At 32.5% G+C, this 27,562-nt stretch overlaps 4 protein-coding genes and 1 pseudogene across 7 annotated transcripts; 2 read left to right on the top strand and 3 right to left on the bottom strand.

The window, feature by feature from the left end:
* On the bottom strand, window positions 1,061–27,053 carry LOC109359621 (annotated as a pseudogene).
* On the top strand, window positions 4,735–8,109 carry LOC109360497 (MDIS1-interacting receptor like kinase 2-like). Of its 2 annotated transcripts, XM_019605440.1 has the most exons (3): window positions 4,735–5,150; window positions 5,223–7,499; window positions 7,581–8,109. In XM_019605440.1, the coding sequence occupies exons 1-3, from the start codon at window positions 4,778–4,780 to the stop codon at window positions 7,937–7,939; spliced, it is 3,009 nt and encodes a 1,002-aa protein (XP_019460985.1). In that variant the 5' UTR covers window positions 4,735–4,777; the 3' UTR covers window positions 7,940–8,109. The 2 variants fall into 2 exon arrangements, with proteins under 2 accessions (XP_019460985.1, XP_019460984.1); XM_019605439.1 differs by having other exon boundaries at window positions 4,735–7,499.
* LOC109360498 (alkaline phosphatase D-like) lies at window positions 11,042–15,535 on the top strand. The gene is made up of 9 exons (XM_019605441.1): window positions 11,042–11,370; window positions 12,193–12,420; window positions 12,519–12,640; window positions 13,072–13,132; window positions 13,397–13,537; window positions 14,014–14,121; window positions 14,251–14,479; window positions 14,562–14,807; window positions 15,176–15,535. Exons 1-9 carry the CDS (start codon window positions 11,215–11,217, stop codon window positions 15,256–15,258), a joined length of 1,374 nt encoding a protein of 457 aa, XP_019460986.1. The 5' UTR covers window positions 11,042–11,214; the 3' UTR covers window positions 15,259–15,535.
* Window positions 17,574–19,111, bottom strand: LOC109360499 (50S ribosomal protein L30-like). Of its 2 annotated transcripts, none has more exons than XM_019605443.1 (3): window positions 19,014–19,111; window positions 18,071–18,264; window positions 17,574–17,975 (listed from the first exon to the last, which is right to left on the bottom strand). In XM_019605443.1, exons 2-3 carry the CDS (start codon window positions 18,260–18,262, stop codon window positions 17,841–17,843), a joined length of 327 nt encoding a protein of 108 aa, XP_019460988.1. In that variant the 5' UTR covers window positions 18,263–18,264; window positions 19,014–19,111; the 3' UTR covers window positions 17,574–17,840. The 2 variants fall into 2 exon arrangements, with proteins under 2 accessions (XP_019460988.1, XP_019460989.1); XM_019605444.1 differs by having other exon boundaries at window positions 18,071–18,269; window positions 19,015–19,065.
* On the bottom strand, window positions 24,173–25,710 carry LOC109360500 (50S ribosomal protein L30-like). 2 transcript variants are annotated; one of them, XM_019605445.1, is made up of 3 exons: window positions 25,613–25,710; window positions 24,670–24,863; window positions 24,173–24,574 (listed from the first exon to the last, which is right to left on the bottom strand). In XM_019605445.1, the coding sequence occupies exons 2-3, from the start codon at window positions 24,859–24,861 to the stop codon at window positions 24,440–24,442; spliced, it is 327 nt and encodes a 108-aa protein (XP_019460990.1). In that variant the 5' UTR covers window positions 24,862–24,863; window positions 25,613–25,710; the 3' UTR covers window positions 24,173–24,439. The 2 variants fall into 2 exon arrangements, with proteins under 2 accessions (XP_019460990.1, XP_019460991.1); XM_019605446.1 differs by having other exon boundaries at window positions 24,670–24,868; window positions 25,614–25,663.

The raw sequence follows: 27,562 nt of genomic DNA, 5'->3' as shown, positions 1-27,562 counted from the left end.
GTAAGGTGCTATAATAATTGTGAAATTCATTTTACAGCCAAACAACTGTAATCATGAATTTTTATGAACTAACAATGATAGCTTGTAGCAGAGCTATTCTTTTATAGCCAGTGAGGTTGATAATACACATGATGTTATATCTTCTGTACACAGCAAAAGAAAATGAAAAACCAACAAGATGAGCTACAAATAATTCCTTTCCCTGCATCAATCATCTGTTTAACTTAGAGAATTGCTTTGAGGGAAAACTTTTAAGAAAATTGTTGAGAGAAAACTTTATAATTGCTGTTCTTCGAAAATTTGCAAAGAACCCAACACTTACTTGGCACATGTGTTTCTCTTGTACCTTTCAATAGCTTCAACATTTGATTTTTGAGGAACATTCAATTTCGAAATTTTTTGTGAATGAGAATTCCTCAGTATACACAGAGGCTCATTCTTTGACGAAATCTAATGCTACACAATATTCAGATTCCACAATCCACATTGTATTTTCTAGTGAAATGATAAGCTAAATGTCATATTGCATATTCATGTGACCTATACTCCAAACAAACAATGTCCAATAAACATTGGCGTTCCAAATGTTACAAATATCTCTACTTGGTAATGTCACACGATTCAATACAAATATTCCAACACAGAGTTAATACTTAATACATCTTTTGATACATAATAACACACTCTTATTATATCATGAAAACTACAAACACATACTGTTATGGTAGCTGATAACATTCCTTATACAGAAATTTCTAAGATGGCAACACTACAATAGGACTGGTCACTTTGTGATAGATGCCATCTATCCATGACAAGTTCCCAAATATTGGAAAACCATGAAGAGGGACATCTTTTTGCATTAGAATAACTCGAAAGATCTTCTTTTGTCCAGTTTTCTTGAAAGTCAAGGAACTTGGTTCAACAACAACCTTAAATCCTTCCAACATGTGAGTTTTCACAACATAGGTGCTTGGAGACCCAACATTTGTAACTGTACGAGTAACATTTATCTAGAGAATATACAATGAAGTCATTGAATGTAAGTGAGATGGCTAAATCAATTCTTAATAATGATATGATGAAGCAGAAAATAGACCTGGAGTATTAACGGTTGCACGACACTAGGACCTCTAGATGAGAATCCAGCCATAATTGGAGCTGGCTTTATTCCTATATATGTTTTTGCTGCAGTCATATAAGCAACAAGGTTCCTGCATAAAATTTATAAATGAAGCTTATTATTTGCTACAACAATTTTAGAGTGTAACAAAGAAATGGCCTAATGATATATATGATTAAGAACCTGCTCTTGTTATGGTCATCAGTTCCATGTTCCCATTCCGGATCATTCTCATTGACACTAGCACCAGATAAAATATGTGGCTCAGCTAGAAGTGTATTCCCACTTTTCTTATCATTATTCACAAACACTGCCACTGCACCAGCAATAGCAGCTTGTTGGCCCTCACTAACTGATTGTGTTGTATCACTTCGAACACAAATTAGTATTTTCCCCCTCACTTTCCTAGGATCAAGTGTTCCAGGCTTGCAGAGACGACTGCAATAATACACGTAAAGACAATAATACACGTAAAGACGAGAAGCAATCATTTAGTAGATAGTGTGATTTTTTTGAAGTATATAGTCTTGTGAAATTTGTACTAAGCAATCATTTAGCATATAGTATAAATTTGAAGGATATAATCTTGAGAAATTTGTTCTTACGCATCTTGAATTGTAGCATTAGGAAGTCTAGCATTGACTGAGTGAATCAAAGGATAAGACTCCCCTGCTGACAAACCTCTATTAAGACTTGCACCCTCATATATATTTAAGATCAAGTAAGCAATTATGAAATTTGAAGTACTTCTTTAAATTCGTATCTCGAATAAATCAAATCTTGTATGTTGTATCTATACGCCATCTTAGATACAACCAATCAAATAGTAGAACCGTTAATCATTGAAACAGCAATTTAACAAATCTTCAATACATTTGTTTTAGTCTTTGATTGATTGTGCCTAATAAACACATGTCATACAAGTATAACTCATCTCAAATATCAAAGAAATTAATTATTAAGATGACATTTTACCTTGATGTATTCTTTGTTACCAAGAGTAATGTTGCTGAGAAAATCTCTATCCATTGTACTTGCAGCAACAGTGAACAACCAAGGTGCAACATTTGTGACAGTTCTAGGTGCTGGGCCATCATTCCCACCAGAAGAAACTACCACTATGTTTCAAGCAACTGCATGAAATGCCCCTATAGAAATTCCATCACTAAACAAAGCTTGATCATCAGGAACAGAACCACCCAAAGAGGCAGAGATAACATCAACACCATCATGTATGGCATGATCAAATGCTTGTAAGATATCAGCGTCATGGCAACGACCGTCATCTTCGGTAGAAAAGCACACTTTGTAGGCTACAACTCTAGCTCTTGGGGATCCACCTTTGGCAGTGCCATTCCCATTACCAAAAACATTTGCATCACCAGCAGTTGATAGAGTGTGGGTACCATGGCCTACAAAATCTCTTGCTGAGTGATGCAATGGATCAAGCTTACCAACTTCTGCCTCAAAATTCTTGCTCCAATCAGCTTCCTGCTTCATCACATGTTAAATTATACACTTAAACACACACACACACAATAATATATATAGGAATGAAGGCATTAAATCCCTTGATCTTAAACATAAGCATACCAAATCTTTAGATTATTCCATAAGTAAGCAACTCCTCAATGTAGATAAATGGTTCAGTTAATCAAATATTTATCCATTCCACACACACTATGTTTCTTACTATAGATCCTAACCTCAATGTTGAAATGCATCATAAGTATACTAGAGCAGAGTTCTGAACATACATACATCTTATATATTAAGAAGGGGTTAGCAGTTAAATCAATCCATGAATTATATATGAGTGCAATAATAGTATTCATCAAATTCAATTAAGTAAATAAGACAACTTAAAATTAGTTTCAAAATCAGTTCATATAGTGCAAATGAGTCAAAGTGAGATCCAGTGAAGATTCCAGGATCTAAAGGTAGAGTGTACAATATTTAATCAAATAAAATATATATTTCCTAACTAATTTCTATGTGATTTCACATTTTAAAATTGTTGAAATACATTTACTTCATTGTCAATGTTGTTGAACACTTCTAATCAATTACAAGTCATTAGATGGTTATTCATTCATGCATCTTTCATTCGATTACACAATCTATTTTTTACAATTTTCATAGTTGGAAAAACTCTTTTTAAAATTGTATTGTTAACTTCAAAAAAATATAAATTAATGAGAAACAATGTTTCTTCCACCTCCAATCAACTTATCTTAAGATTATTTATTCATTTCAAAGAAGCAAATTCCACAATATTATACATATCAATGATATACGTCTCAAGTTGATTATCAAACATCATAAAATCAGTTGAACAAAAAATCCTATGGATAAAACTTTACAAATTCAATCAGTTTTGTCATATCAAAACTAGAGAAGAAATCAGCTAGACTCAAACAAGACATATAAAGAAGCAACTCAGTATCTGTCTTGGATATTCGATTATGAAGTTCATCGAGTTGCATATCTATAATATTATAAAATAATTCAATATAATAATGATTATTTATTTTCACAAAGCATGTCATGTCATTTACAAAAGAATAAATTTTAGGCTTGAAGAATTTTAAGTAAGATTGTAATATATATGCAATGCTTAAATATTTATAGTCACTAAATAATCTATCATTTATTTGAATTACTTTTATTTTAAGAGTAAATGATAATTAAGTATGGATAATGGATAATGCAATAAGAATGTATAGATCTCTTACACTCTTAATATATATATATTTTCACTATAAATAATATAGATTTTTTTCTCAAAAAATTCCAATACCACATAGCATCTTCACTGGTGAGATCCGTGTTGCGTTAGTTCATTGAGTATCAACTAAGAATAAATAAATAAAGTAAAAATAAGTTAAGTTGATTAACTTTCATAATTTTAAATTACATTAACCAAGATTGAGGGTTATTATATAGATTAAAGAATAAAAGTTTTAGGCGTAAACAAGACTAAACATACAAGACATATACTATTAATAGGTCTAATTGATCTCGAGGAACTATGTCAAAATGAACTTCTATAGTTAAATAAAATTCAATTATACCTAGCTTCAACTTCATTTGAATTTGGATGGAGACCTATAATGCTATCACCACTTCAAAACTAAACAAAAGTAAAAACTCCATCAATCGTAGTAGTGGTAGTGAGTCTACTAGACCCATAAACCTTTTTGGAGTCAATAATGTAATGATGTTTAGCATAAAGGAATCTTAAAGGACGTTTTGGACAAAAGGGTGGTACCCTTTAATAAGATCATATTCTATCAATTTAAATATACTTAAATAAATATAATGTTTTTCTCTATTATTTTAGATAATATTTTTTATATCACTTATTCTAAGTATAGATAATTTAAAATATGAAATTATACACATGAAAGATATTCTATGAATCATCATAGGTTGTTCAACCAAATACATGGGTCAAAGAAATGTCATTATTCTTAAATCTATATCTGAATTCATTTATATGTTCGTCAACTCATCCGATTCAAATTTTTTTTTAATGCAGAAACTCAGACTTGAATTAGCAATTCTATAAGTACCTCAGCATCTTACAATAAGTGCTCCAACCCTCAAAACATTGTCTCCACTGAGCTTTTGTGACTGAAACTGATTCCCACCATGTTTTTCTTTTCATATTTAAGGCTGAATCCCTCCCAAGTGTCCAACCTTTTTGTGTTTGCTTTTTTTGCCTTTACTGCCACTGTTACAATTGGCTATGAAGTTTCAGAAGATCAAACAAGTTCTCTATTAGTGTGGAAAGCTAGCTTTGATAACCAAAGCCAAGCTTTTTTGTCTTCTTGGATCACTGATACTAACCCATGCATGTGGGTAGGAATAGTTTGTGATAATTCCAACTCTATCTCCACCATAAATATTACAAGTCTTGGACTAAAAGGTACTCTTCACAGCCTCAACTTCTCAACCTTTACTAAGTTGTTGAGTCTTGATATAAGTAACAACTCTTTCAATGGATCTATTCCTCACCAAATTGGTAACTTGACCAACTTGTCAATTCTAAACTTTTCATTCAACCAACTTTCTGGCTATATTCCTGAGGAGATAGGAGAGTTGAGAAAGTTGAGGTATCTATTGTTTGGATCAAATCAACTTTATGGTTCAATTCCTCCAACAATTGGAATGTTGATAAATCTTGTTGAACTTGATCTGTCAGATAACTCTTTGTCTGGCACAATCCCTTCAATAAGAAAGTTGACAAATTTAGAACAACTTTGGCTATTTAACAATAGTCTCTCTGGCCATATTCCTAATGAACTAGGAAAACTCAATGCTCTTATATCAATCATTTTGTCAAACAATATTTTGTATGGGCCAATTCCACCCTCTATAGGAGATTTGGTCAATTTAACTAACATTGAATTAGAGAATAACACAATTTCTGGATCAATTCCTTCCAGTCTTGGAAACTTGACCAAGCTCGCCGGATTAAATATCGGCACAAACAAACTTTCTGGATCAATTCCTAACTCCCTAGGAAACTTGGTCAATCTAATCGCGATCAACCTTGCAATAAACAATCTTTCTGGCCCTGTTCCTTCAACCATTGGTAACTTGACAAAGCTCCAATTCCTATTATTGTATCAGAACAAACTTGAGGGTAGACTACCACCTGCACTGAATAATTTTACCAACTTCCAAAGCTTACAACTATCTTCTAATAGTTTCACTGGCCCCTTACCACAACAGATTTGCCTTGGTGGGTTACTTAGAAAATTTTCCGCTAACCATAACTTTTTCACCGGTCCGGTTCCAATAAGCTTAAAGAACTGTTCCAGCCTAGCTAGACTAAACCTTGCAGGAAACTTGTTGAGTGGAAATATAACCAATTATTTTGGTGTACATCCAAAACTCTACTTTGCTGAACTGAGTAGCAATAACTTTTATGGTCACCTCTCACCAAATTGGGCAAAGTGTTCTAATCTCACAAGCCTTAGAATTTCAAACAACAACTTATCCGGGGTTATACCACCAGAACTCGGCCAGGCACCGAAGTTACAAGTACTTGATCTCTCTTCAAATCATTTAACAGGGAAAATTCCTAGAGAACTTTGTAACTTGAGCTCATTGTTTGAACTCTCCATAAGTAACAATGAACTTTCAGGCAGCATTCCCGTAGCGATAGGATCTTTGATGGAACTGAGAATTTTGGAGTTGGCAGCAAATAAATTAAGTGGCTCAATCCCAACACAGGTTGGAATGGTGCACAATTTAGTTCACTTGAATTTGAGTAAAAATAAGTTCATGAAAGGCATTCCCTTTGAACTTAACCAATTGCAATATCTTGAAAGTCTTGATCTTAGTTGGAATTTGTTAAATGGACAAATACCAAAAACCCTTGTAAAATTGGAAATGCTGGACATGTTGAACCTCTCCCACAATAATCTCTCTGGAAGCATTCCATCTGATTTTAAGGACATGCTCAGCTTGAGATATGTTGATATATCTAACAACCAATTAGAGGGTCCAATTCCTAACGACCCAGCCTTTCTAAGGGCTCCGATTGATGCACTGAAAAATAATAAAGGCTTGTGTGGTAATGTATCTGGCTTGGTGGTTTGCCAAGACTCGAGTCACAACCGCCATGGTCAAAAGAAAAAACATATCATTATATTGGCATTATCTTTTACTTCGGGTGCTCTAATGCTAGTGTTAATAGTGGCTGGAGTTTTGTTACGTATTTGTTGGCGAAGTGCTAGGAAATCTGAGAAGCAGGCTACAGAAGAACATAGTCAAGAACATTTTTCGATTTGGGGTTATGATGGGAAAATAATGTTCGAAAATATCATTGAAGCTACAGAGCAGTTTGATGACAAATATATCATTGGAGAAGGAGGGACTGGAGCTGTTTACAAAGCTAAATTACCCAAAGGCCAGATTGTTGCTGTGAAGAAATTTCAAGCAGAAGTCGATATGGAAATGGTTGATTTAAAAGCTTTTACAAGTGAGATTCGAGCCTTGGCAGAACTCAAACATCGTCACATTGTGAAGTTACACGGATTTTGCTCGCATTCGCGCTTCACTTTTCTAGTTTATGAGTTCCTAGAAGGGGGAAGCTTGGATAAAGTACTAAACAATGACACTCATGCAATGATGTTTGATTGGAATAGAAGGGTGAATGTTGTTAAAGGTGTAGCAGATGCTCTATACTACATGCATCATGGTTGTTCTCCTCCTATAGTTCATCGCGACATATCAAGCAAGAATGTCCTATTAGATTCAGAATTCGAAGCCCGCGTCTCCGATTTCGGAACAGCTAAGATTCTGAATCCTGATTCACACAATTATACCTCATTTGCAGGCACATATGGTTATTCTGCACCAGGTTAGGACTTAGACCCATCTTTTTTTACTACATTTGCTACTTTATGCAACATGTCATTTCATATATATTAAATTTATACAGAGCTAGCTTATACTATGGAAGTGAATGAGAAATGTGATGTCTTTAGTTTTGGAGTAGTTTGCTTGGAAATAATCATGGGAAAACATCCTGGAGATCTTATTTCTTTATTGTTTTCATCATCTGGGGTGCCAAAAGTATCTAACTTGTTATTGATGGATGTGTTGGATCAACGGCTACCTCATCCATTGATGCCAATTGATGAAGATGTGATCTTGGTTGCAAGAATAGGATTTGCTTGTTTGAATGAAACTCCATGTTTTCGACCAACTATGGAACAAGTGTACAACCAGTTTGTGATGCCAAAATCAGCTATGGTAGACCCATTTCCCTTCATCACACTTGGACAACTACTTCAGTGAAATTGTTAGTAGGTTATTTTACATTTACCTACTCCAAAACCGCAATATTACGACCATAATTATAAGTGTGAAATACAATTTAAAATGTTTTGAAACTTAAATTTATTCTATGTTGTTTTGTCACTTTTTAGGTGTTCTTTGCCATGGTAATATATTGTAAAAAGTTTGTGTCTATTTCTTTTTCATTATTGGTTAATTTTCTAGCATTTAAAATTTTATTTAGAACCTCATAGCTATGCTTCAATCCATTTATCCACTCTAATATGATTGAATTTTCATTTAAAAGTAATTGTATTCAATCATTAATAAATCAGATTTAAACGTCGTGATAAAATCACACTCATCAGGGGATAACCATAAGTAGAATGCTAAATTATATCTTTGCGAGTTGATTTTTGAAATATAATAAATTAAAGAATAAAGAAGCACAAATGTATTTTGAGATTTTATTGAAGTTCCTTTTAAATTTTCAGAATAATGGAATGTATTATGTCATGCTTATCAAACAAGATTAAACCAAATTGCCAAGGCAAAAGGGTAGACCATAATAGTGGGACACCTTTTCAATTCTCATATTATACAAAATTTTGACAAGTTAAGGAGACTACTTTGTAATATTTGCTTCAGCTTTCACATTGAATTTTTTTTTGCTTTTTTTCCTACTAGTAATAACTCACGGGTAAAATATAAACCTCTTTCTTTTCATTTTCTCCTCTAAACATTACTACCGTGGGATCCCTTTTACCCTCTATCCATAATAATGCATATTGGTTCAACAAGATTACACCAAATTGGTAATATAGAGGTAAAGGTAGACCACTTAATAATTGGACTACTTTTATGTACCACTTAATAATTGAGGAATATACAGTTCTAATAGTATTTGCTTCAGCTTTCGTTTTCAATAACTTCATTCCTTAATGAATAGATTAAAGTGATATATCTATAATATATGATTGCTATACCCAATAACCCAAAAGGTAATGCTTCATTTGGATCAGCTGAGTTCACCAATAGCTTCATTTGTTGCCCCACTACCTCATTAGTCATTATCTCTAGAGTAATTGACTCAACCTATTATGTATTTACCTAATAGATAAGTTACTTCATATAATATTTTCTTTGATCAGTTAAAAAATATATATTTAAGTTTAAAATTTAACAATAAATTATTTTTTTAACCAATAAGAGAAAATGACATATTTTTTGGACAGAAGATAGAAGATGTCATCACAGCTCATTCATAGTTACTTGATTACTTGTACATCCTCATTGTTATCCGCATTTTCAAAGTCATCATCAATAGGAAGATTTATCCTCTTGAATATCATTAAACCTCACCCCCTTGACACCATTATTATCATTTCCAAATACCATGTTGCTCCATAACAACCAAGAAAAATAAATAAAATAATTAAAGATGTAGAAGCATACAAACACATAACCACACACAGCCCCACAAACACACTAATAATAAGAGTGTGTATAGAAAAAGACAAAACAGATATTCACACAAAGATAAATATTCCCACTATGCAATATTCAATGAAGTAATAGAGAAGTGTCACACACAGATTCACTAATCGCGCCCAATGTGGTGGTGGGAATTGTCCCTTTGTTTTGCAATGTTCTTGACGAAGAATGGATATTCCAAACACGAGATGCGTAACATGATGAAGTGAACTCTGAAATATAGAGTGAGACCAATGATAACAAGATTTCTGATAAAGTTGTATTAAGGTTCATCTCAAAATCAATAGATAATAAGAGGAATTTAACAAGTATTTAAATCATTCTCGAAAGGTAGATAATATGAAACTTAATTTCCAACTTAAAGTCTGTGAACTGAAGAAATTATATTCCAACCGAAGCTGATAAAGAAGGAAAGTACTGATAATACAACAAGACTGAATTATGGCATTGAAATATCACTTGTATTTGGAAAAGAATCGCAAATATTGCTTTCCTTTTACACTTCAAGCGTAAAAGTATTATAAAGCGTAAAAGTAATATTGCTTTCCTTCTATCTGAGGGAATCTTCACCTGCTGTAGTATGTACTCAAAGTGAAGAAATACTCATATAAGATGGGAGCATATAGGGGTGTCAAAACGGGCCCCCTGCCCGTTTAGCCCACGCCCGCAAATGCCTTCAATAATTTAAGTGAGCCGGGCATGTCCGCAATTGGTTAACGGACAAAAAGTCATGCCCTGCCCGTTTTAAAACGGGCTAACGGGCTAATGGGCGGCCCGCAGGCATTATCCTGTTTACATTAAAAAAGCAACAATGGTGAATACTAAGTTATCAAGTACATTATGCAGTAAATCAATAGATTTTATATAACCACATTACATAATAATTCAAAGTTTCTATAATAATAATTCAAAACATGTCTCTCTAACCATATTAGATAATAATTTTCTCTAACAAGTATGTAATAATAATTATAAAATAACCAAACAATAATAAAGTCTTGGATTAAAATTTTAAAAGTGTAGAATGTAATGCCCGCGGGCCGCCCACGGAGCCCGTTTAAAATGCCCGCTAATAAAGCGGGCAAACGGGCCGGACAATATGGGCTAACAAGCAAAAATATCATGCCCTGCCCGCATTTTTTGCGGGCAATGCGGGCCGGCCCGCGTGCAATGCCCGTTTTGACACCCCTAGGAGCATATATGATGTTTCACACGTCACAAGTGTCATTGGTCAAAAAATATTTAATAATTAAATTTTAATTTAAATATATTTTTTCTGACCAATAACAAGTCCATAACATATGGAGTGACACAAATTGTGACATATTAGTTTTTAGTTGTGATAGGTTTTTTGGAAAAGTTAATATAAATAAATGATAGATAACATGTTAATTGTATATAAATATTTATATTAATAGGTATAGATATTATATTTAATATTTATTATGATAATATATATTACACTATTATATAGTCATTATTCTAAGTTAAAAAGTTTTATCTTTAACATATTTTCCACGCTAGAAAGAAATAGTACACATGAATTATGTGACGTGTATAAAGTTACAACTGCGAATCATTCGGATTATTGTTAAACAATTTCATATTTATAAACAATTTTGACGTCAAATATATCCAAAAAAAAAATTGGTACTTCAAATTCTCTCTAATTATCTATTCGAAAAAATAGGAGACAAAAATTTCATGTGTCCCAGTGGAGAGGTCTCAAATTCTGAAAAATAAATCCTTTATTTTCTGATCTCCGATAAAGAATTGGATTCAAAGTTTTGGTCTTTGGGCAAATGGGTTTCGAGCAGCGTCAGAGACAGTGGCGGTGGCGGTGGTGCGCCGTCGTATTTATGGTAATGATTACAATAACCTTAAGTGCTTCCGACACTAACACGAAGCAGGTTTCTCGAATTGCCTTCGGTTCATGTTCTAACCAGAACGCTCCTCAGGTTCCAAATTTTTATCAGTATTTTTCTCTTTTTTGTCGTTTTATGTTTTACCCATGTTGCTGCAATGTCGTTTATTGAAGGAATGATTCTCTTTGTTTCACCCATGATATCTCAATTATTCTTGTACCAACTTGTTGTGTCCAATCCCAACGTTACGTCAACTTGAGCAAATAGTAGCCCTGTTCACAAAATTGTGTTTTTTTATAAATAATATATATATATATATATATATATATATATATATATATATTTGATAAAAAAGTTTACAAATTTTGTGTTCTCGCATGTATTGGTGTCTTTTTTGAATGTGGGTGATTTGATCTTTTTTATCTAACAACCCAACTAGTAATGAAGAAGAGTAAACTCACTCTGATTATTGAAGTATTTGGCAACTTCAATTTCTAGTGTGTTTTACATTTTTACCATTTAAAATTGTTCAGATTCAAGTGAAGCCATATAGCTAATTTAAATGTAGGTAGTATGTTACTGTATGGTCTAAGACATTCTTTCACTCTGTTATAGTTGATCCCTGATGGTATGTCTCGATGCCCTTTATAGTGAATCACCTTTTCGTAAGTCATCTTACAACTAAATTCAAGAAATCATGGAGTTTGGGCAGCAAATTAAATGAGAGGAGCTAAGCTTAGATTCTGTTTTTGGTTCCAGTTTGCACTTTGCAATCTTACACTGTTCTTCTTTGGCTTCTTCAAGCTTAACATTATTCACTATTCATGCTTTTAATTGCTTTAGCTTCTTGGTATTTTTTATTTTCTCATGTCAGGTCATTAATATATTTGCATACTGTCATTGTTTCTTTGCCAGCCCATTTGGAATGCAGTATTAGACTTCAATCCCCAAATTTTTATATGGCTGGGTGATAACATTTATGGAGACATTAAACGCCCTTTTAAACTATTTGGACGGGAAAGGACTATTGGCCCATGGAAGAATGCTCCTCGATTTATTCCTTCTTCTGAGGAGGAAATGGAGGCTAAATACAGAAAAGCTAAGTCTAATCTAGGCTATGCTAAACTTAAAGAGAATGCTGAGGTATTCTAATGTTTCATATGTTTGTGGGTTGATTTACTAAAATGGTGATTGTGTTTACTCAGCTGCTTTAGCCTAACATTTTAATTTGGAATTTATAGGTTATTGGTACGTGGGATGATCATGATTATGGACTAAATGATGCAGGAAAAGAATTTCATAGAAAAATCATCAATCAAAAGTTACTTCTTGATTTCTTAGATGAACCTCAAGATAGCCCACGGTGGGTGGATTTTCTCGTATGCTGCATTACCCATAATTCCACATACTAGATTTCTGGCATATTTGTTTTACATCTCTACATTAGAATAAAAAAATGGTGACCCAGTGCATGAGGCTCTCACCTAGTGGGGTCTGAGGAGGGTAGATATATGCAACCTTACCCCTGCAAGTGGAAAGGTTGTTTCTACTTTCTAGAGATCTATTCATGAGAATCAATGCGTATTTTTTAATCCTTCTTTTGATCCTCGGGGAGTTTTCGTATATTATGGTGTATTATTGTGTATATGATTATATTAGCTGTGGCACCTCATTTTACTTCAAGAAGAGTGAAGATCAATTTATATGTATGACCGATACATGTATTCACCCATTAAAATATTTTATTAAGCAGCCGGCATAAAATTAGTTACTTATTGTGGCTTCGTATTTCAGGCGGAAACAGGCTGGTGTATATGCCTCGTATAAGCATGGCCCTCCAGGTAGAGATGTCCAGGTATTGACTCAAACCTTGCTGTTTTTTTCCATAATAAAATGCATCTACTTTATTCTTTTCATTCAATTCATCAAAATCATCTCATGGTTATTGTGCTTCAATAGCTGCAAGATGGTCATACTAAATGTCTTGTGACTTTAAATAGCTCACCTTTCTATTGTCAATAACAAAATTATGGAGTTGTTTTTAAACGGTCCTTAAAGTTTTAGGCTCGCATCTTTACTAATTACCTGCTATTATTGTTGATCGGGGAATACTCTCCAGATTATCCTATTAGATACCAGATACCACAGAGACCCTTTAGGAAGTGATGGAACCATTTTGGGGAATTCACAATGGTCATGGTTGGAGAGAGAGCTAAAGGGTTCATCAGCGGCCATTACCATAATTGGATCTTCTATTCAGGTAGAGGAATTAGTTATCAATTATTATGATCACTGAGGTTACTTAATTAAATTATTCATAATATAAAATATCATAGATACTATAACTTCTGCATCTTTACAAATTTTGGCTACATTATAAACTGATGTGCTTGTAGTTTTGATGTATGTCTAAATTTGAATGTGAAAAGGAAAAAGAGAGAATAAGTCTTATGTGACTCAGCAAGAGGCTTTCTGCATTTTAATAACTTTTGAGGTTTCATGAAAACCATGCTTATCTCTATTGAATTTAGTTATAGTCTTGAATTGTTGCACCCCTTAGAATTGAGATTTACTTCTGTTGAAAGCTTGTGGGGAAAGTCTTTTATACATAGATCCGTTTCTGGTTCTACTGTATTGGTTTTGCTTTGTATTGTATGTGCACTTATATGGTTCTACTGTATTGGTTTTGCTTTGTATTGTATGTGCACTTATATGCTTAATTAATCATCATATCAGGTTATATCAAATCTTTCAGCAACCGTTCAGCCATTGTTCTCTATGGAATCTTGGGCTCATTTTCCTAGGGAAAGAGATCGGCTTTTCAAATTAATTGCAGATAGTAAGGTGATAAACTTGAGTGCATTCATTTTCTATGTTGTACTTCTTTTTAGTAAAGGGAACTACATCAGTATTATTTATATTGTTTAAAATATTTACTCCACATCTTATTACTTATTAGTCCTTCCTGTGCAGAGGGGTGGAGTGTTCTTTATAAGTGGAGATGTTCACTTTGGGGAAATCACAAGATATGACTGTGCTGTGGACTATCCATTATACGATGTTACCTCAAGTGGGGTTACTCAATCAGTTGAGGGGGTTGTCCCACCTTTCTTGCATTTTTTGGTGAGGTTTGTGGCATGGTTAACACCATCTACAATGAGAGTCAAGAGCCCAAACTGCAGACACAAATCTTGTGTATACGGTAAGCTTTTCCTCCTTATTCGTGAGTAAGAATACGTACCTTGTTTTCATGTTTTGATGTTTTAAATGTGAGCTTTTTCTAGGCCAGCCAAACTTCGGAACTATTGAAATAGATTGGGACTCTCACCCGGTGACCTTGAAACTCAAAGTAAGGGACAAGAATGGCGTTGCTGTTACAAGTATCAATACTTCATTGGTGGAATTACAGGCATCAAATTCAGAGGACAGTGTAAAGGTGGGACACGATAGGAGGCATTGCAATCTTGAAGTTAGTCTGCCGTGGATTATAAGATATCGCCTTGCCATCTTAGTTTCTATCATATTAGTTGGTAAGTATCTTTTAAGTTCTAATTTCTAGTCATTTTTTATGGACAGAAGTTTCCATGGTAACATGATGATATCAGTAATTTACAATTTGGCACACCTTCTCTTGTTGACTTCTAACTATCAGTAAATCCAAGTTGGATTACCGAAAAAAGTAATTAAATTTTCATATAAAACATAGTTTTGGATCAAATGTAAGAAGCATTGACACAGACACAACACAGTGATCTATTAATTTTCTTTTACTTGAATATGACTCTTCTTTTAAAATGGTCATGCTTATTCGTATTAAACTGAACTAGTTCCGGAGGTTCACTAATCTTGGGTATCATCATTTGGCTTCAAGTTATGATTTTTTTGTTTTTTGTTGCAGTGTTGCTTGCTTTGTTCATAGGGCTTGTTTATAGTGCAATAACAATTTTCCAGAAAGTTGTTTGCAAAAGAAAGCAGGAATGACACACACCAGTACATACAACTTAGGAAAGGGAGCATGTGTAATCTTTTCTGCTTTGTAGTTTTGTTTGAGTCAGTGATTATTATAGGCCAATTAGAAATGTCCTTACTATGTTCATTTATAGTCCAACTCCAAACCATATATATGTATACATGTGAACCAGAACAGATGAGCCATTTTGATGTGATGATGCATAGAATGATTAGCATTTAAACCCTTAAACCGTTAAAATATGGAATCCAGTAACTTCTTTTGCTGCTTCATTTGATTAATTTGTGATTTTAAGTGTCACAAATTTGTGTTTGATTCCTTTTTTCTGTCATTGGTATTGCTAGAAACATATACAAATTTGGTGAGATATTTGGCACACATCAATCTTGGAGCAACTGCAGCATTGTTCTTACTCTTGAACTTATAAGTTTTGACGTGTAATTGTTTGCAACAACCTGATATTATCGTATTCCCACTTTTGGAACACTTTTTTGTGTGGAGATTGTCATGTAGAAAAAACAAAAGCAAAAAAGATATGAAAAATAAAATGCTGTATTATTGAAGTTATATTTTTTGGTGAAAATTTATTTTAATACTATTAATGTATGAGTCATGCTATCCAATGTCTTAAAGACGCTTATTAAAGTATGAAAAGTAATAAGTTTGCATGAAAATATTAAACACGTCCTTATCCAACACTTTAAAAATACTACATTCTATATAAATTTAACCTTCTAAAATTTTAGTGTGGATTATCCGCATATATTTAACATTTGAAATTGGATATAATCATTTTTCATATAACCAAGACTATCCTCTTACATGGTTATGGGTTAGAATTCTTTGGAGGGATGAGAATATTATTTTTTCTTTTAGTTTTAAGAATAAAAGTGTTTTATTATTGAAAATAAAAGAATGTAAGTGTTATTGCATGTGACTTTTTCTTTGTTTTTTTACATCATTTATCTCTCCAGATAAGTCTGATTTCATGATTGCTCTTCTAACACATGTTCCTTTAATAAATAGAATATTTAATTCTTTTAATAGAGATAATCCAAACCTTTATATTTTTTTATTACCACATTGTTGACTGAATAATCGTTAGAAAGGTTGTATCTTGTCTATTCTATGCACCTTCATTCAATTATTCATCATAATCATTACAATAACGTAGTAATCCATAAAAATGAATTATTATAATTCTTCCTATTTTATTCTTGACAAAAACTTATGTGGAAACAGATTTAATTTAGAAGTTCTCCTAATAATAAGTATATAGAGAATATTTTGAAAATATTTTATATTCTCTAAACCAAAATGTATTCACGTTTTCATTTAATGATTTATTTCATATTAGAAGGCTTTTCCTGATAGTGTATTAACATGTATTTTCACTTTGACAATTACAGTTCATGGATAGTTTCCACAGTGACTCAGGTTGAAGAGGTTAAAATGGCAATCAAGCTTATTCCATTTGGACCATCTATTCACAAATGAACACCTTCACCATTGAGCAAGCTACATTCATGAACAGAAAAGTTGGATCTATCAGCTTTTCTAATCATCACTGTTATCCTTTTTACTTCCCTAAATGAGAAATTAACTGTGCCCTTAGCTCAGAAACTCACCCACAATGTCCAAGGGCTAACAAGTCTTCAAAGGGTTGGAGTTGGCCTAGTTTTCTCCATTTTTGCTATGGCGGTTTCTGCAATTATTGAGAAAGAAAGAAGGGAGAGTGCAGTAAAAAATCGTACAACAATAAGCGCTTTCTGGCTGGTCCCTCAGTTTTTTCTAGTGGGTGCTGGGGAAGCATTTGCCTATGTTGGACAACTAGAATTTTTCATCAGGGAGGCACCAGAGAGGATGAAATCTATGAGCACTGGACTCTTTTTAACAACCCTTTCAACGGGTTACTTTGTCGGTAGCTTACTGGTGTCGATAGTGGACAAAGTCAGTAAGAAAAAATGGCTCAGTAGCAATCTGAGCAAGGGCAGGTTGGATTACTTCTATTGGCTTCTTGCAGTGCTGGGAGTACTAAATTTCATTCTCTTTCTTGTCTTAGCAATGAGACATGAGTACAAAGTTCAGCACAGCATAAAGCCCAATGACATTGAAGAAAAAGAGCTTATGAGTGCAAATGATGTGATAATTGGAGTTAGTAAAAAGGAAGAATCGTACGATATAGTTTTCACAAAAAATCTTAATTTGTTTCGCATTGTATATGGCGTGTAAGGACTAAATATCAGGCTCGCATTGCAAAACTTTCTCTTAATGTAGATCATTTGTTATGTACTATTAAGTAACTCCAAGCAGATTGCAAGTTATGTTTCTCACATGCATTTATACAACAAATGATTCCCCCAAACTGAAGATATAAATAAAATAACCCCTTGAAAGCACAGTTTCATAAACAGAGGCCTAAATTTGACTAATGTTCCATCAGTTGAAAACTCTTCGACAGTATAGTTTTAAAAAAACATGATCATCAAAAAAAGATTTGAGACATTAGGTAACCAAACCAAAGCTTTTAACTTTGACATTTGATAATTTTAGCATTAAGAATATAATACCTATAAAAAAACACTGCAGAATATTATACGGAACCAATAGCCGAAGAAGCAGGTTTGTGACTTATGACTAATGGAGGACGTAGAGCTCGATGGGCTTCCTCCTTCTGTTTGCGAGCCTTATACATCTCTTCTGTCTCAACAACAACTAACCTCTTGACCTAAATGATTTACAAGGTTCACGAATGTTAGCATAACGGAAAACAAGGCATTTTTAGCAGAATATGGACTCATGTAGGGCTTGTGCTAAAAACACCTGTTGGATCATTCCCCTAACAGTAGGTGTGTTCCATCGCATGACAGTTCGATTGCATTTGCCCAAGCGCAGTGCTTCCAAAGTGCGCCTATGGAGCCTCCTGGTTCCGGGAATACCTCTCACCAGAGTTATATAGAGGTTGGGGCTCCACGCAATTGGAACACAAGCCTTGTATGCCTTGAATGCATTCATGTCTTCAACATAAAGTCAGAACAGCAATAAGAATAAAGAAAAAATTAATAGAATCCTTTTATTTCTATCTATATTGCCAAAACTTATATAATCAATGAACATGAATACAAATATATAAAGATAAATATACCAAAAAAAATTGAAAAGGATCAAAATGCATATATTTCATTCAACAGCAACGTTTTAAATTACTAATTAAACATCATGTTCCAATTAAACCTTAACTAGTACCAGCATTAGCCTAAAATAAATACAGCTCTTAACATGCATAAAAACATCAAGTATTAAAATCAAAGAACAAGCTTCTAGTTCTAACAACAAGTCTCTATTTTTCTTCTTCTTCTTCTTCTTCTATTGGTGTGTATAACCGAGATCCTCTTTCGTTGAATTTGTATAAAATATATAAGAGGAGATTAATGTATATCATGACAGTAATATATAAACACAAATTAGCATGGGCTTTACAACAAGAAAGAAAATGATTATGATCCAATACAAATCTCATTCTAGAAGCTTGCGCTAGTTTTGATCTTTTGGGGGCAAATTTCAGAAACAATCTGGTTATGATTCAAAATGAGTGGTTTGAAACACCCAATTGGAAAAAGACATGAAATTTACTAGTCTAACCAATCCTCATCAATTACTCAGACACACACTCATTCCTATGGAACTAGGAATAGTATTTTGGATGAAGATAAAATAGATAAGAAGAGAAATATAGAAGTGAAAATTGGGAATTGGGAGAACAAACCTGTAGTTGGATGAAGATGGTGGAGGCTGAAACTGCCGATTTTACCGAGCTGGAACCAACATAAAGGCTTGGGTTGGGAAATTAGAAAAGGGTAACAAATAAGAGACTAACAATGTGTTGCTTTAACGGTATAAAACTCGAAAGGTTTAATTCATGAAAACAATTATAAACCTCAAAAGGAATTAATACGTTACTCAAATACCCAAAACATCAAATAAGAATTGTTGTTAAAATTATTTTGCACTGTGGACTTTTTTCTATTTGCTATTTTTCTTGTAAAAATAAGTGAAGTTGGGCTATATATGCGTGGACAACCTAGTTGGACCTTGTTCAAGCTTCAAGCCCTACTAAAAGACACAATGTTGTTAAAAGTCATTTTATTTTCTCATTTTTCATGCATTTATCTCTGAAAAAAATGTTTTTTAAGGAAAATGTGGTCCAAATCACAATTAATTTTTTGAGGAAAATTCAAAATAATCAGGTGTAATTTGTGGTTCTCCCTATTTTACTTTCACTATTTTTTAACTTTTATCTATACTACTTATAAAGGGAAAATTCAAAATAACCACCATATTGTAATTTGTGGTTCTCCCTATTTTGCTTTCACTATTTTTTAATTTTTACCAAAAAAAACTATATAATTTAATGTTCATCTCGACCCAATGTATGTTCCATATTAATTGATTAACTATTTCTTCTTTCTTACATTATAACTATCAGTTTTTAATGTAGAATATGAATGTTAAAAATTGAACATTACACATATCGAATAAATTTAACTATAAATAACAAATATTTAACATAAAATATTATAGTGTCATGTATGACATACAAACTACATATTATAAATAATATGAAAACAGATTGACAGGCACGACTGTGAACACGCTAATCCTCTTTAAAGTTCAAACTTATTATAGAAGTGGAATCATGTACGGCCAGGTAAAAACAAATTGGTATCTTCACAATTATTAAATTGGTTGAAAAACTAATACTATAGGAAGATATGAAACTATAAATTTTCAATTATCTGATTCAAAACAATCCAAACATTATTTAATTGGTTGAAATACTAATACTAAATGATTGAATGTTTTTCATTTTAAAATTAAGTCTAATTGGAAGAAAGAAAAAACCATTATGATCCAAACCAACTTAAATAAAATTGCATCGGTTTAATTAAATCACTAAAGTATAATTAGAAAAAAGAGAGTTATATAAACTATATTCACGAATTTTATTCACATGAATGTATAATTTGATGGACATAGTTGAAAAACTAAAAATACAAATAACTAAATAAACTACTCTTATAGAGACTAAACATGATTTCCTTTGCTTGCTTCATCACATTTTTTCATCAAACATCTTCAGGATCAACCAAATCAACATGTTGAGATTCCTTTTTAGGATCTTCGGCACGATCTACATCTTTCCACATAAAATTTTTGATCAACAAAATTACAAAGACGAAAACACTTGTAGAGACACGAACATATATTTTTCCGCTCAATCCCAAATGTATGGTTAAAGTTGAAGTAGCTTCTAATAAAGCGTATTGATGGCCACGACGAAATAAATTGATTATACAAAACGCATCAATGGTGATAAAAGCGCAAGTTATCAATGTAACAACTTTAGAATAGTTACTTGTGTTGGAAACAATCTCGTTTTCAATACTATTAATGAGAAGGGGAAGTAGAAGCATAACTAGAAATTCTCCAAGAGATTTCAATAGGTGGTTGTGTCTACATTTCTCCAATGTGGTAGAGTAAGAGTTGAAAAACATAATGAAAAATAAGCAAATGTTGTGTGCAACAAATGCACCCACAAGGAAAATTAGAGAATAAAAATGATGAAAAATCATGTGATGATGGGTATGTTGTTGATCATGGCATTCACTACCACAAATATATGTTTTGTAAAGTTCGGTTTCAGTGAAAAAACCATAGGCAAAAACAAAACTTACATTGCTTAGAAATAAATAGAATATGCGCTTTGGGGTCACATTTGGAAGGATATTTTGTGAATTTGTGGGTTGAAGGTTGAGTTGAGAATTCATTGAATTAGGATAAACTTGAGAATTTGAAGGTTTTGGATTATGTGTTATTATCTTACTACAAGATGGAGTTATTTATAATGGTTGAGGTTTCTATTACATTAAATGGAGTATGATCCAAAACATGCATATCTATTGCTATAAAATTATAAGATCTTTCTCAATATTGGCAATGGTTCGAGTTCAAGAATATGTTAGATTTGGATATTGCTATAAGTTTTGTTTCAATCAAATCAATTTAAAGTAACTGAGATTGAGAATCCATGGAGATTAATTTAAAGATTTAATTTCCTTTTCAGAACTCCAACTATGGGTTACTAAAAATATATAATAAGATTTAACTCTAACTTCGGATATGGATATGGTTTATTTGTAAGCTTAATCTTCGCACAAGATCTACTAATATAATTTGAAATCTTTTTGGATTGCACTTAGAAATCAAATAAATGGATAACGAGACAGGGAAGATAAAAAAAGTTAAAATCTAAACAAATTAAATCAAATCCTGGAAATTAAAATCAAAGATGTAGTCAACCAATGCTTTTTTTTTTTTTTTTGTTTCTCACATGTATCTTTGCCCTAGAAACAATTCTGTAAAATGGTCATGCTTATTCGTATTAAACTGAACTAGTTCCGGAGGTTCACTAATCTTGGGTATCATCATTTGGCTTCAAGTTATGATTTTTTTGTTTTTTGTTGCAGTGTTGCTTGCTTTGTTCATAGGGCTTGTTTATAGTGCAATAACAATTTTCCAGAAAGTTGTTTGCAAAAGAAAGCAGGAATGACACACACCAGTACATACAACTTAGGAAAGGGAGCATGTGTAATCTTTTCTGCTTTGTAGTTTTGTTTGAGTCAGTGATTATTATAGGCCAATTAGAAATGTCCTTACTATGTTCATTTATAGTCCAACTCCAAACCATATATATGTATACATGTGAACCAGAACAGATGAGCCATTTTGATGTGATGATGCATAGAATGATTAGCATTTAAACCCTTAAACCGTTAAAATATGGAATCCAGTAACTTCTTTTGCTGCTTCATTTGATTAATTTGTGATTTTAAGTGTCACAAATTTGTGTTTGATTCCTTTTTTCTGTCATTGGTATTGCTAGAAACATATACAAATTTGGTGAGATATTTGGCACACATCAATCTTGGAGCAACTGCAGCATTGTTCTTACTCTTGAACTTATAAGTTTTGACGTGTAATTGTTTGCAACAACCTGATATTATCGTATTCCCACTTTTGGAACACTTTTTTGTGTGGAGATTGTCATGTAGAAAAAACAAAAGCAAAAAAGATATGAAAAATAAAATGCTGTATTATTGAAGTTATATTTTTTGGTGAAAATTTATTTTAATACTATTAATGTATGAGTCATGCTATCCAATGTCTTAAAGACGCTTATTAAAGTATGAAAAGTAATAAGTTTGCATGAAAATATTAAACACGTCCTTATCCAACACTTTAAAAATACTACATTCTATATAAATTTAACCTTCTAAAATTTTAGTGTGGATTATCCGCATATATTTAACATTTGAAATTGGATATAATCATTTTTCATATAACCAAGACTATCCTCTTACATGGTTATGGGTTAGAATTCTTTGGAGGGATGAGAATATTATTTTTTCTTTTAGTTTTAAGAATAAAAGTGTTTTATTATTGAAAATAAAAGAATGTAAGTGTTATTGCATGTGACTTTTTCTTTGTTTTTTTACATCATTTATCTCTCCAGATAAGTCTGATTTCATGATTGCTCTTCTAACACATGTTCCTTTAATAAATAGAATATTTAATTCTTTTAATAGAGATAATCCAAACCTTTATATTTTTTTATTACCACATTGTTGACTGAATAATCGTTAGAAAGGTTGTATCTTGTCTATTCTATGCACCTTCATTCAATTATTCATCATAATCATTACAATAACGTAGTAATCCATAAAAATGAATTATTATAATTCTTCCTATTTTATTCTTGACAAAAACTTATGTGGAAACAGATTTAATTTAGAAGTTCTCCTAATAATAAGTATATAGAGAATATTTTGAAAATATTTTATATTCTCTAAACCAAAATGTATTCACGTTTTCATTTAATGATTTATTTCATATTAGAAGGCTTTTCCTGATAGTGTATTAACATGTATTTTCACTTTGACAATTACAGTTCATGGATAGTTTCCACAGTGACTCAGGTTGAAGAGGTTAAAATGGCAATCAAGCTTATTCCATTTGGACCATCTATTCACAAATGAACACCTTCACCATTGAGCAAGCTACATTCATGAACAGAAAAGTTGGATCTATCAGCTTTTCTAATCATCACTGTTATCCTTTTTACTTCCCTAAATGAGAAATTAACTGTGCCCTTAGCTCAGAAACTCACCCACAATGTCCAAGGGCTAACAAGTCTTCAAAGGGTTGGAGTTGGCCTAGTTTTCTCCATTTTTGCTATGGCGGTTTCTGCAATTATTGAGAAAGAAAGAAGGGAGAGTGCAGTAAAAAATCGTACAACAATAAGCGCTTTCTGGCTGGTCCCTCAGTTTTTTCTAGTGGGTGCTGGGGAAGCATTTGCCTATGTTGGACAACTAGAATTTTTCATCAGGGAGGCACCAGAGAGGATGAAATCTATGAGCACTGGACTCTTTTTAACAACCCTTTCAACGGGTTACTTTGTCGGTAGCTTACTGGTGTCGATAGTGGACAAAGTCAGTAAGAAAAAATGGCTCAGTAGCAATCTGAGCAAGGGCAGGTTGGATTACTTCTATTGGCTTCTTGCAGTGCTGGGAGTACTAAATTTCATTCTCTTTCTTGTCTTAGCAATGAGACATGAGTACAAAGTTCAGCACAGCATAAAGCCCAATGACATTGAAGAAAAAGAGCTTATGAGTGCAAATGATGTGATAATTGGAGTTAGTAAAAAGGAAGAATCGTACGATATAGTTTTCACAAAAAATCTTAATTTGTTTCGCATTGTATATGGCGTGTAAGGACTAAATATCAGGCTCGCATTGCAAAACTTTCTCTTAATGTAGATCATTTGTTATGTACTATTAAGTAACTCCAAGCAGATTGCAAGTTATGTTTCTCACATGCATTTATACAACAAATGATTCCCCCAAACTGAAGATATAAATAAAATAACCCCTTGAAAGCACAGTTTCATAAACAGAGGCCTAAATTTGACTAATGTTCCATCAGTTGAAAACTCTTCGACAGTATAGTTTTAAAAAAACATGATCATCAAAAAAAGATTTGAGACATTAGGTAACCAAACCAAAGCTTTTAACTTTGACATTTGATAATTTTAGCATTAAGAATATAATACCTATAAAAAAACACTGCAGAATATTATACGGAACCAATAGCCGAAGAAGCAGGTTTGTGACTTATGACTAATGGAGGACGTAGAGCTCGATGGGCTTCCTCCTTCTGTTTGCGAGCCTTATACATCTCTTCTGTCTCAACAACAACTAACCTCTTGACCTAAATGATTTACAAGGTTCACGAATGTTAGCATAACGGAAAACAAGGCATTTTTAGCAGAATATGGACTCATGTAGGGCTTGTGCTAAAAACACCTGTTGGATCATTCCCCTAACAGTAGGTGTGTTCCATCGCATGACAGTTCGATTGCATTTGCCCAAGCGCAGTGCTTCCAAAGTGCGCCTATGGAGCCTCCTGGTTCCGGGAATACCTCTCACCAGAGTTATATAGAGGTTGGGGCTCCACGCAATTGGAACACAAGCCTTGTATGCCTTGAATGCATTCATGTCTTCAACATAAAGTCAGAACAGCAATAAGAATAAAGAAAAAATTAATAGAATCCTTTTATTTCTATCTATATTGCCAAAACTTATATAATCAATGAACATGAATACAAATATATAAAGATAAATATACCAAAAAAAATTGAAAAGGATCAAAATGCATATATTTCATTCAACAGCAACGTTTTAAATTACTAATTAAACATCATGTTCCAATTAAACCTTAACTAGTACCAGCATTAGCCTAAAATAAATACAGCTCTTAACATGCATAAAAACATCAAGTATTAAAATCAAAGAACAAGCTTCTAGTTCTAACAACAAGTCTCTATTTTTCTTCTTCTTCTTCTTCTTCTATTGGTGTGTATAACCGAGATCCTCTTTCGTTGAATTTGTATAAAATATATAAGAGGAGATTAATGTATATCATGACAGTAATATATAAACACAAATTAGCATGGGCTTTACAACAAGAAAGAAAATGATTATGATCCAATACAAATCTCATTCTAGAAGCTTGCGCTAGTTTTGATCTTTTGGGGGCAAATTTCAGAAACAATCTGGTTATGATTCAAAATGAGTGGTTTGAAACACCCAATTGGAAAAAGACATGAAATTTACTAGTCTAACCAATCCTCATCAATTACTCAGACACACACTCATTCCTATGGAACTAGGAATAGTATTTTGGATGAAGATAAAATAGATAAGAAGAGAAATATAGAAGTGAAAATTGGGAATTGGGAGAACAAACCTGTAGTTGGATGAAGATGGTGGAGGCTGAAACTGCCGATTTTACCGAGCTGGAACCAACATAAAGGCTTGGGTTGGGAAATTAGAAAAGGGTAACAAATAAGAGACTAACAATGTGTTGCTTTAACGGTATAAAACTCGAAAGGTTTAATTCATGAAAACAATTATAAACCTCAAAAGGAATTAATACGTTACTCAAATACCCAAAACATCAAATAAGAATTGTTGTTAAAATTATTTTGCACTGTGGACTTTTTTCTATTTGCTATTTTTCTTGTAAAAATAAGTGAAGTTGGGCTATATATGCGTGGACAACCTAGTTGGACCTTGTTCAAGCTTCAAGCCCTACTAAAAGACACAATGTTGTTAAAAGTCATTTTATTTTCTCATTTTTCATGCATTTATCTCTGAAAAAAATGTTTTTTAAGGAAAATGTGGTCCAAATCACAATTAATTTTTTGAGGAAAATTCAAAATAATCAGGTGTAATTTGTGGTTCTCCCTATTTTACTTTCACTATTTTTTAACTTTTATCTATACTACTTATAAAGGGAAAATTCAAAATAACCACCATATTGTAATTTGTGGTTCTCCCTATTTTGCTTTCACTATTTTTTAATTTTTACCAAAAAAAACTATATAATTTAATGTTCATCTCGACCCAATGTATGTTCCATATTAATTGATTAACTATTTCTTCTTTCTTACATTATAACTATCAGTTTTTAATGTAGAATATGAATGTTAAAAATTGAACATTACACATATCGAATAAATTTAACTATAAATAACAAATATTTAACATAAAATATTATAGTGTCATGTATGACATACAAACTACATATTATAAATAATATGAAAACAGATTGACAGGCACGACTGTGAACACGCTAATCCTCTTTAAAGTTCAAACTTATTATAGAAGTGGAATCATGTACGGCCAGGTAAAAACAAATTGGTATCTTCACAATTATTAAATTGGTTGAAAAACTAATACTATAGGAAGATATGAAACTATAAATTTTCAATTATCTGATTCAAAACAATCCAAACATTATTTAATTGGTTGAAATACTAATACTAAATGATTGAATGTTTTTCATTTTAAAATTAAGTCTAATTGGAAGAAAGAAAAAACCATTATGATCCAAACCAACTTAAATAAAATTGCATCGGTTTAATTAAATCACTAAAGTATAATTAGAAAAAAGAGAGTTATATAAACTATATTCACGAATTTTATTCACATGAATGTATAATTTGATGGACATAGTTGAAAAACTAAAAATACAAATAACTAAATAAACTACTCTTATAGAGACTAAACATGATTTCCTTTGCTTGCTTCATCACATTTTTTCATCAAACATCTTCAGGATCAACCAAATCAACATGTTGAGATTCCTTTTTAGGATCTTCGGCACGATCTACATCTTTCCACATAAAATTTTTGATCAACAAAATTACAAAGACGAAAACACTTGTAGAGACACGAACATATATTTTTCCGCTCAATCCCAAATGTATGGTTAAAGTTGAAGTAGCTTCTAATAAAGCGTATTGATGGCCACGACGAAATAAATTGATTATACAAAACGCATCAATGGTGATAAAAGCGCAAGTTATCAATGTAACAACTTTAGAATAGTTACTTGTGTTGGAAACAATCTCGTTTTCAATACTATTAATGAGAAGGGGAAGTAGAAGCATAACTAGAAATTCTCCAAGAGATTTCAATAGGTGGTTGTGTCTACATTTCTCCAATGTGGTAGAGTAAGAGTTGAAAAACATAATGAAAAATAAGCAAATGTTGTGTGCAACAAATGCACCCACAAGGAAAATTAGAGAATAAAAATGATGAAAAATCATGTGATGATGGGTATGTTGTTGATCATGGCATTCACTACCACAAATATATGTTTTGTAAAGTTCGGTTTCAGTGAAAAAACCAT

Source organism: Lupinus angustifolius, chromosome LG11 (assembly GCF_001865875.1).
Source record: "Lupinus angustifolius cultivar Tanjil chromosome LG11, LupAngTanjil_v1.0, whole genome shotgun sequence".
Lineage (NCBI taxonomy): Eukaryota > Viridiplantae > Streptophyta > Magnoliopsida > Fabales > Fabaceae > Lupinus > Lupinus angustifolius.
The sequence above is the reverse complement of the archived record's forward strand: the minus strand, read 5'-3'. Positions and strand labels throughout refer to the sequence as shown.

Excerpts from the sequence above, each read along its gene's own strand:
- LOC109360497 (XM_019605439.1), top strand. The coding sequence starts at position 4,778 with ATGTTTTTCTTTTCATATTTAAGGCTGAATCCCTCCCAAGTGTCCAAC. Across the intron at positions 7,500-7,580 it reads ATATGGTTATTCTGCACCAG|AGCTAGCTTATACTATGGAA; the intron begins GTTAGGACTTAG and ends AAATTTATACAG.
- LOC109360498 (XM_019605441.1), top strand. The coding sequence starts at position 11,215 with ATGGGTTTCGAGCAGCGTCAGAGACAGTGGCGGTGGCGGTGGTGCGCC. Across the intron at positions 14,122-14,250 it reads AATTAATTGCAGATAGTAAG|AGGGGTGGAGTGTTCTTTAT; the intron begins GTGATAAACTTG and ends CTTCCTGTGCAG. Across the intron at positions 14,808-15,175 it reads AGTTTCTATCATATTAGTTG|TGTTGCTTGCTTTGTTCATA; the intron begins GTAAGTATCTTT and ends TTTTTGTTGCAG.
- LOC109360499 (XM_019605443.1), bottom strand. The coding sequence starts at position 18,262 with ATGAATGCATTCAAGGCATACAAGGCTTGTGTTCCAATTGCGTGGAGC. Across the intron at positions 17,976-18,070 it reads TTAGGGGAATGATCCAACAG|GTCAAGAGGTTAGTTGTTGT; the intron begins GTGTTTTTAGCA and ends TAAATCATTTAG.
- LOC109360500 (XM_019605445.1), bottom strand. The coding sequence starts at position 24,861 with ATGAATGCATTCAAGGCATACAAGGCTTGTGTTCCAATTGCGTGGAGC. Across the intron at positions 24,575-24,669 it reads TTAGGGGAATGATCCAACAG|GTCAAGAGGTTAGTTGTTGT; the intron begins GTGTTTTTAGCA and ends TAAATCATTTAG.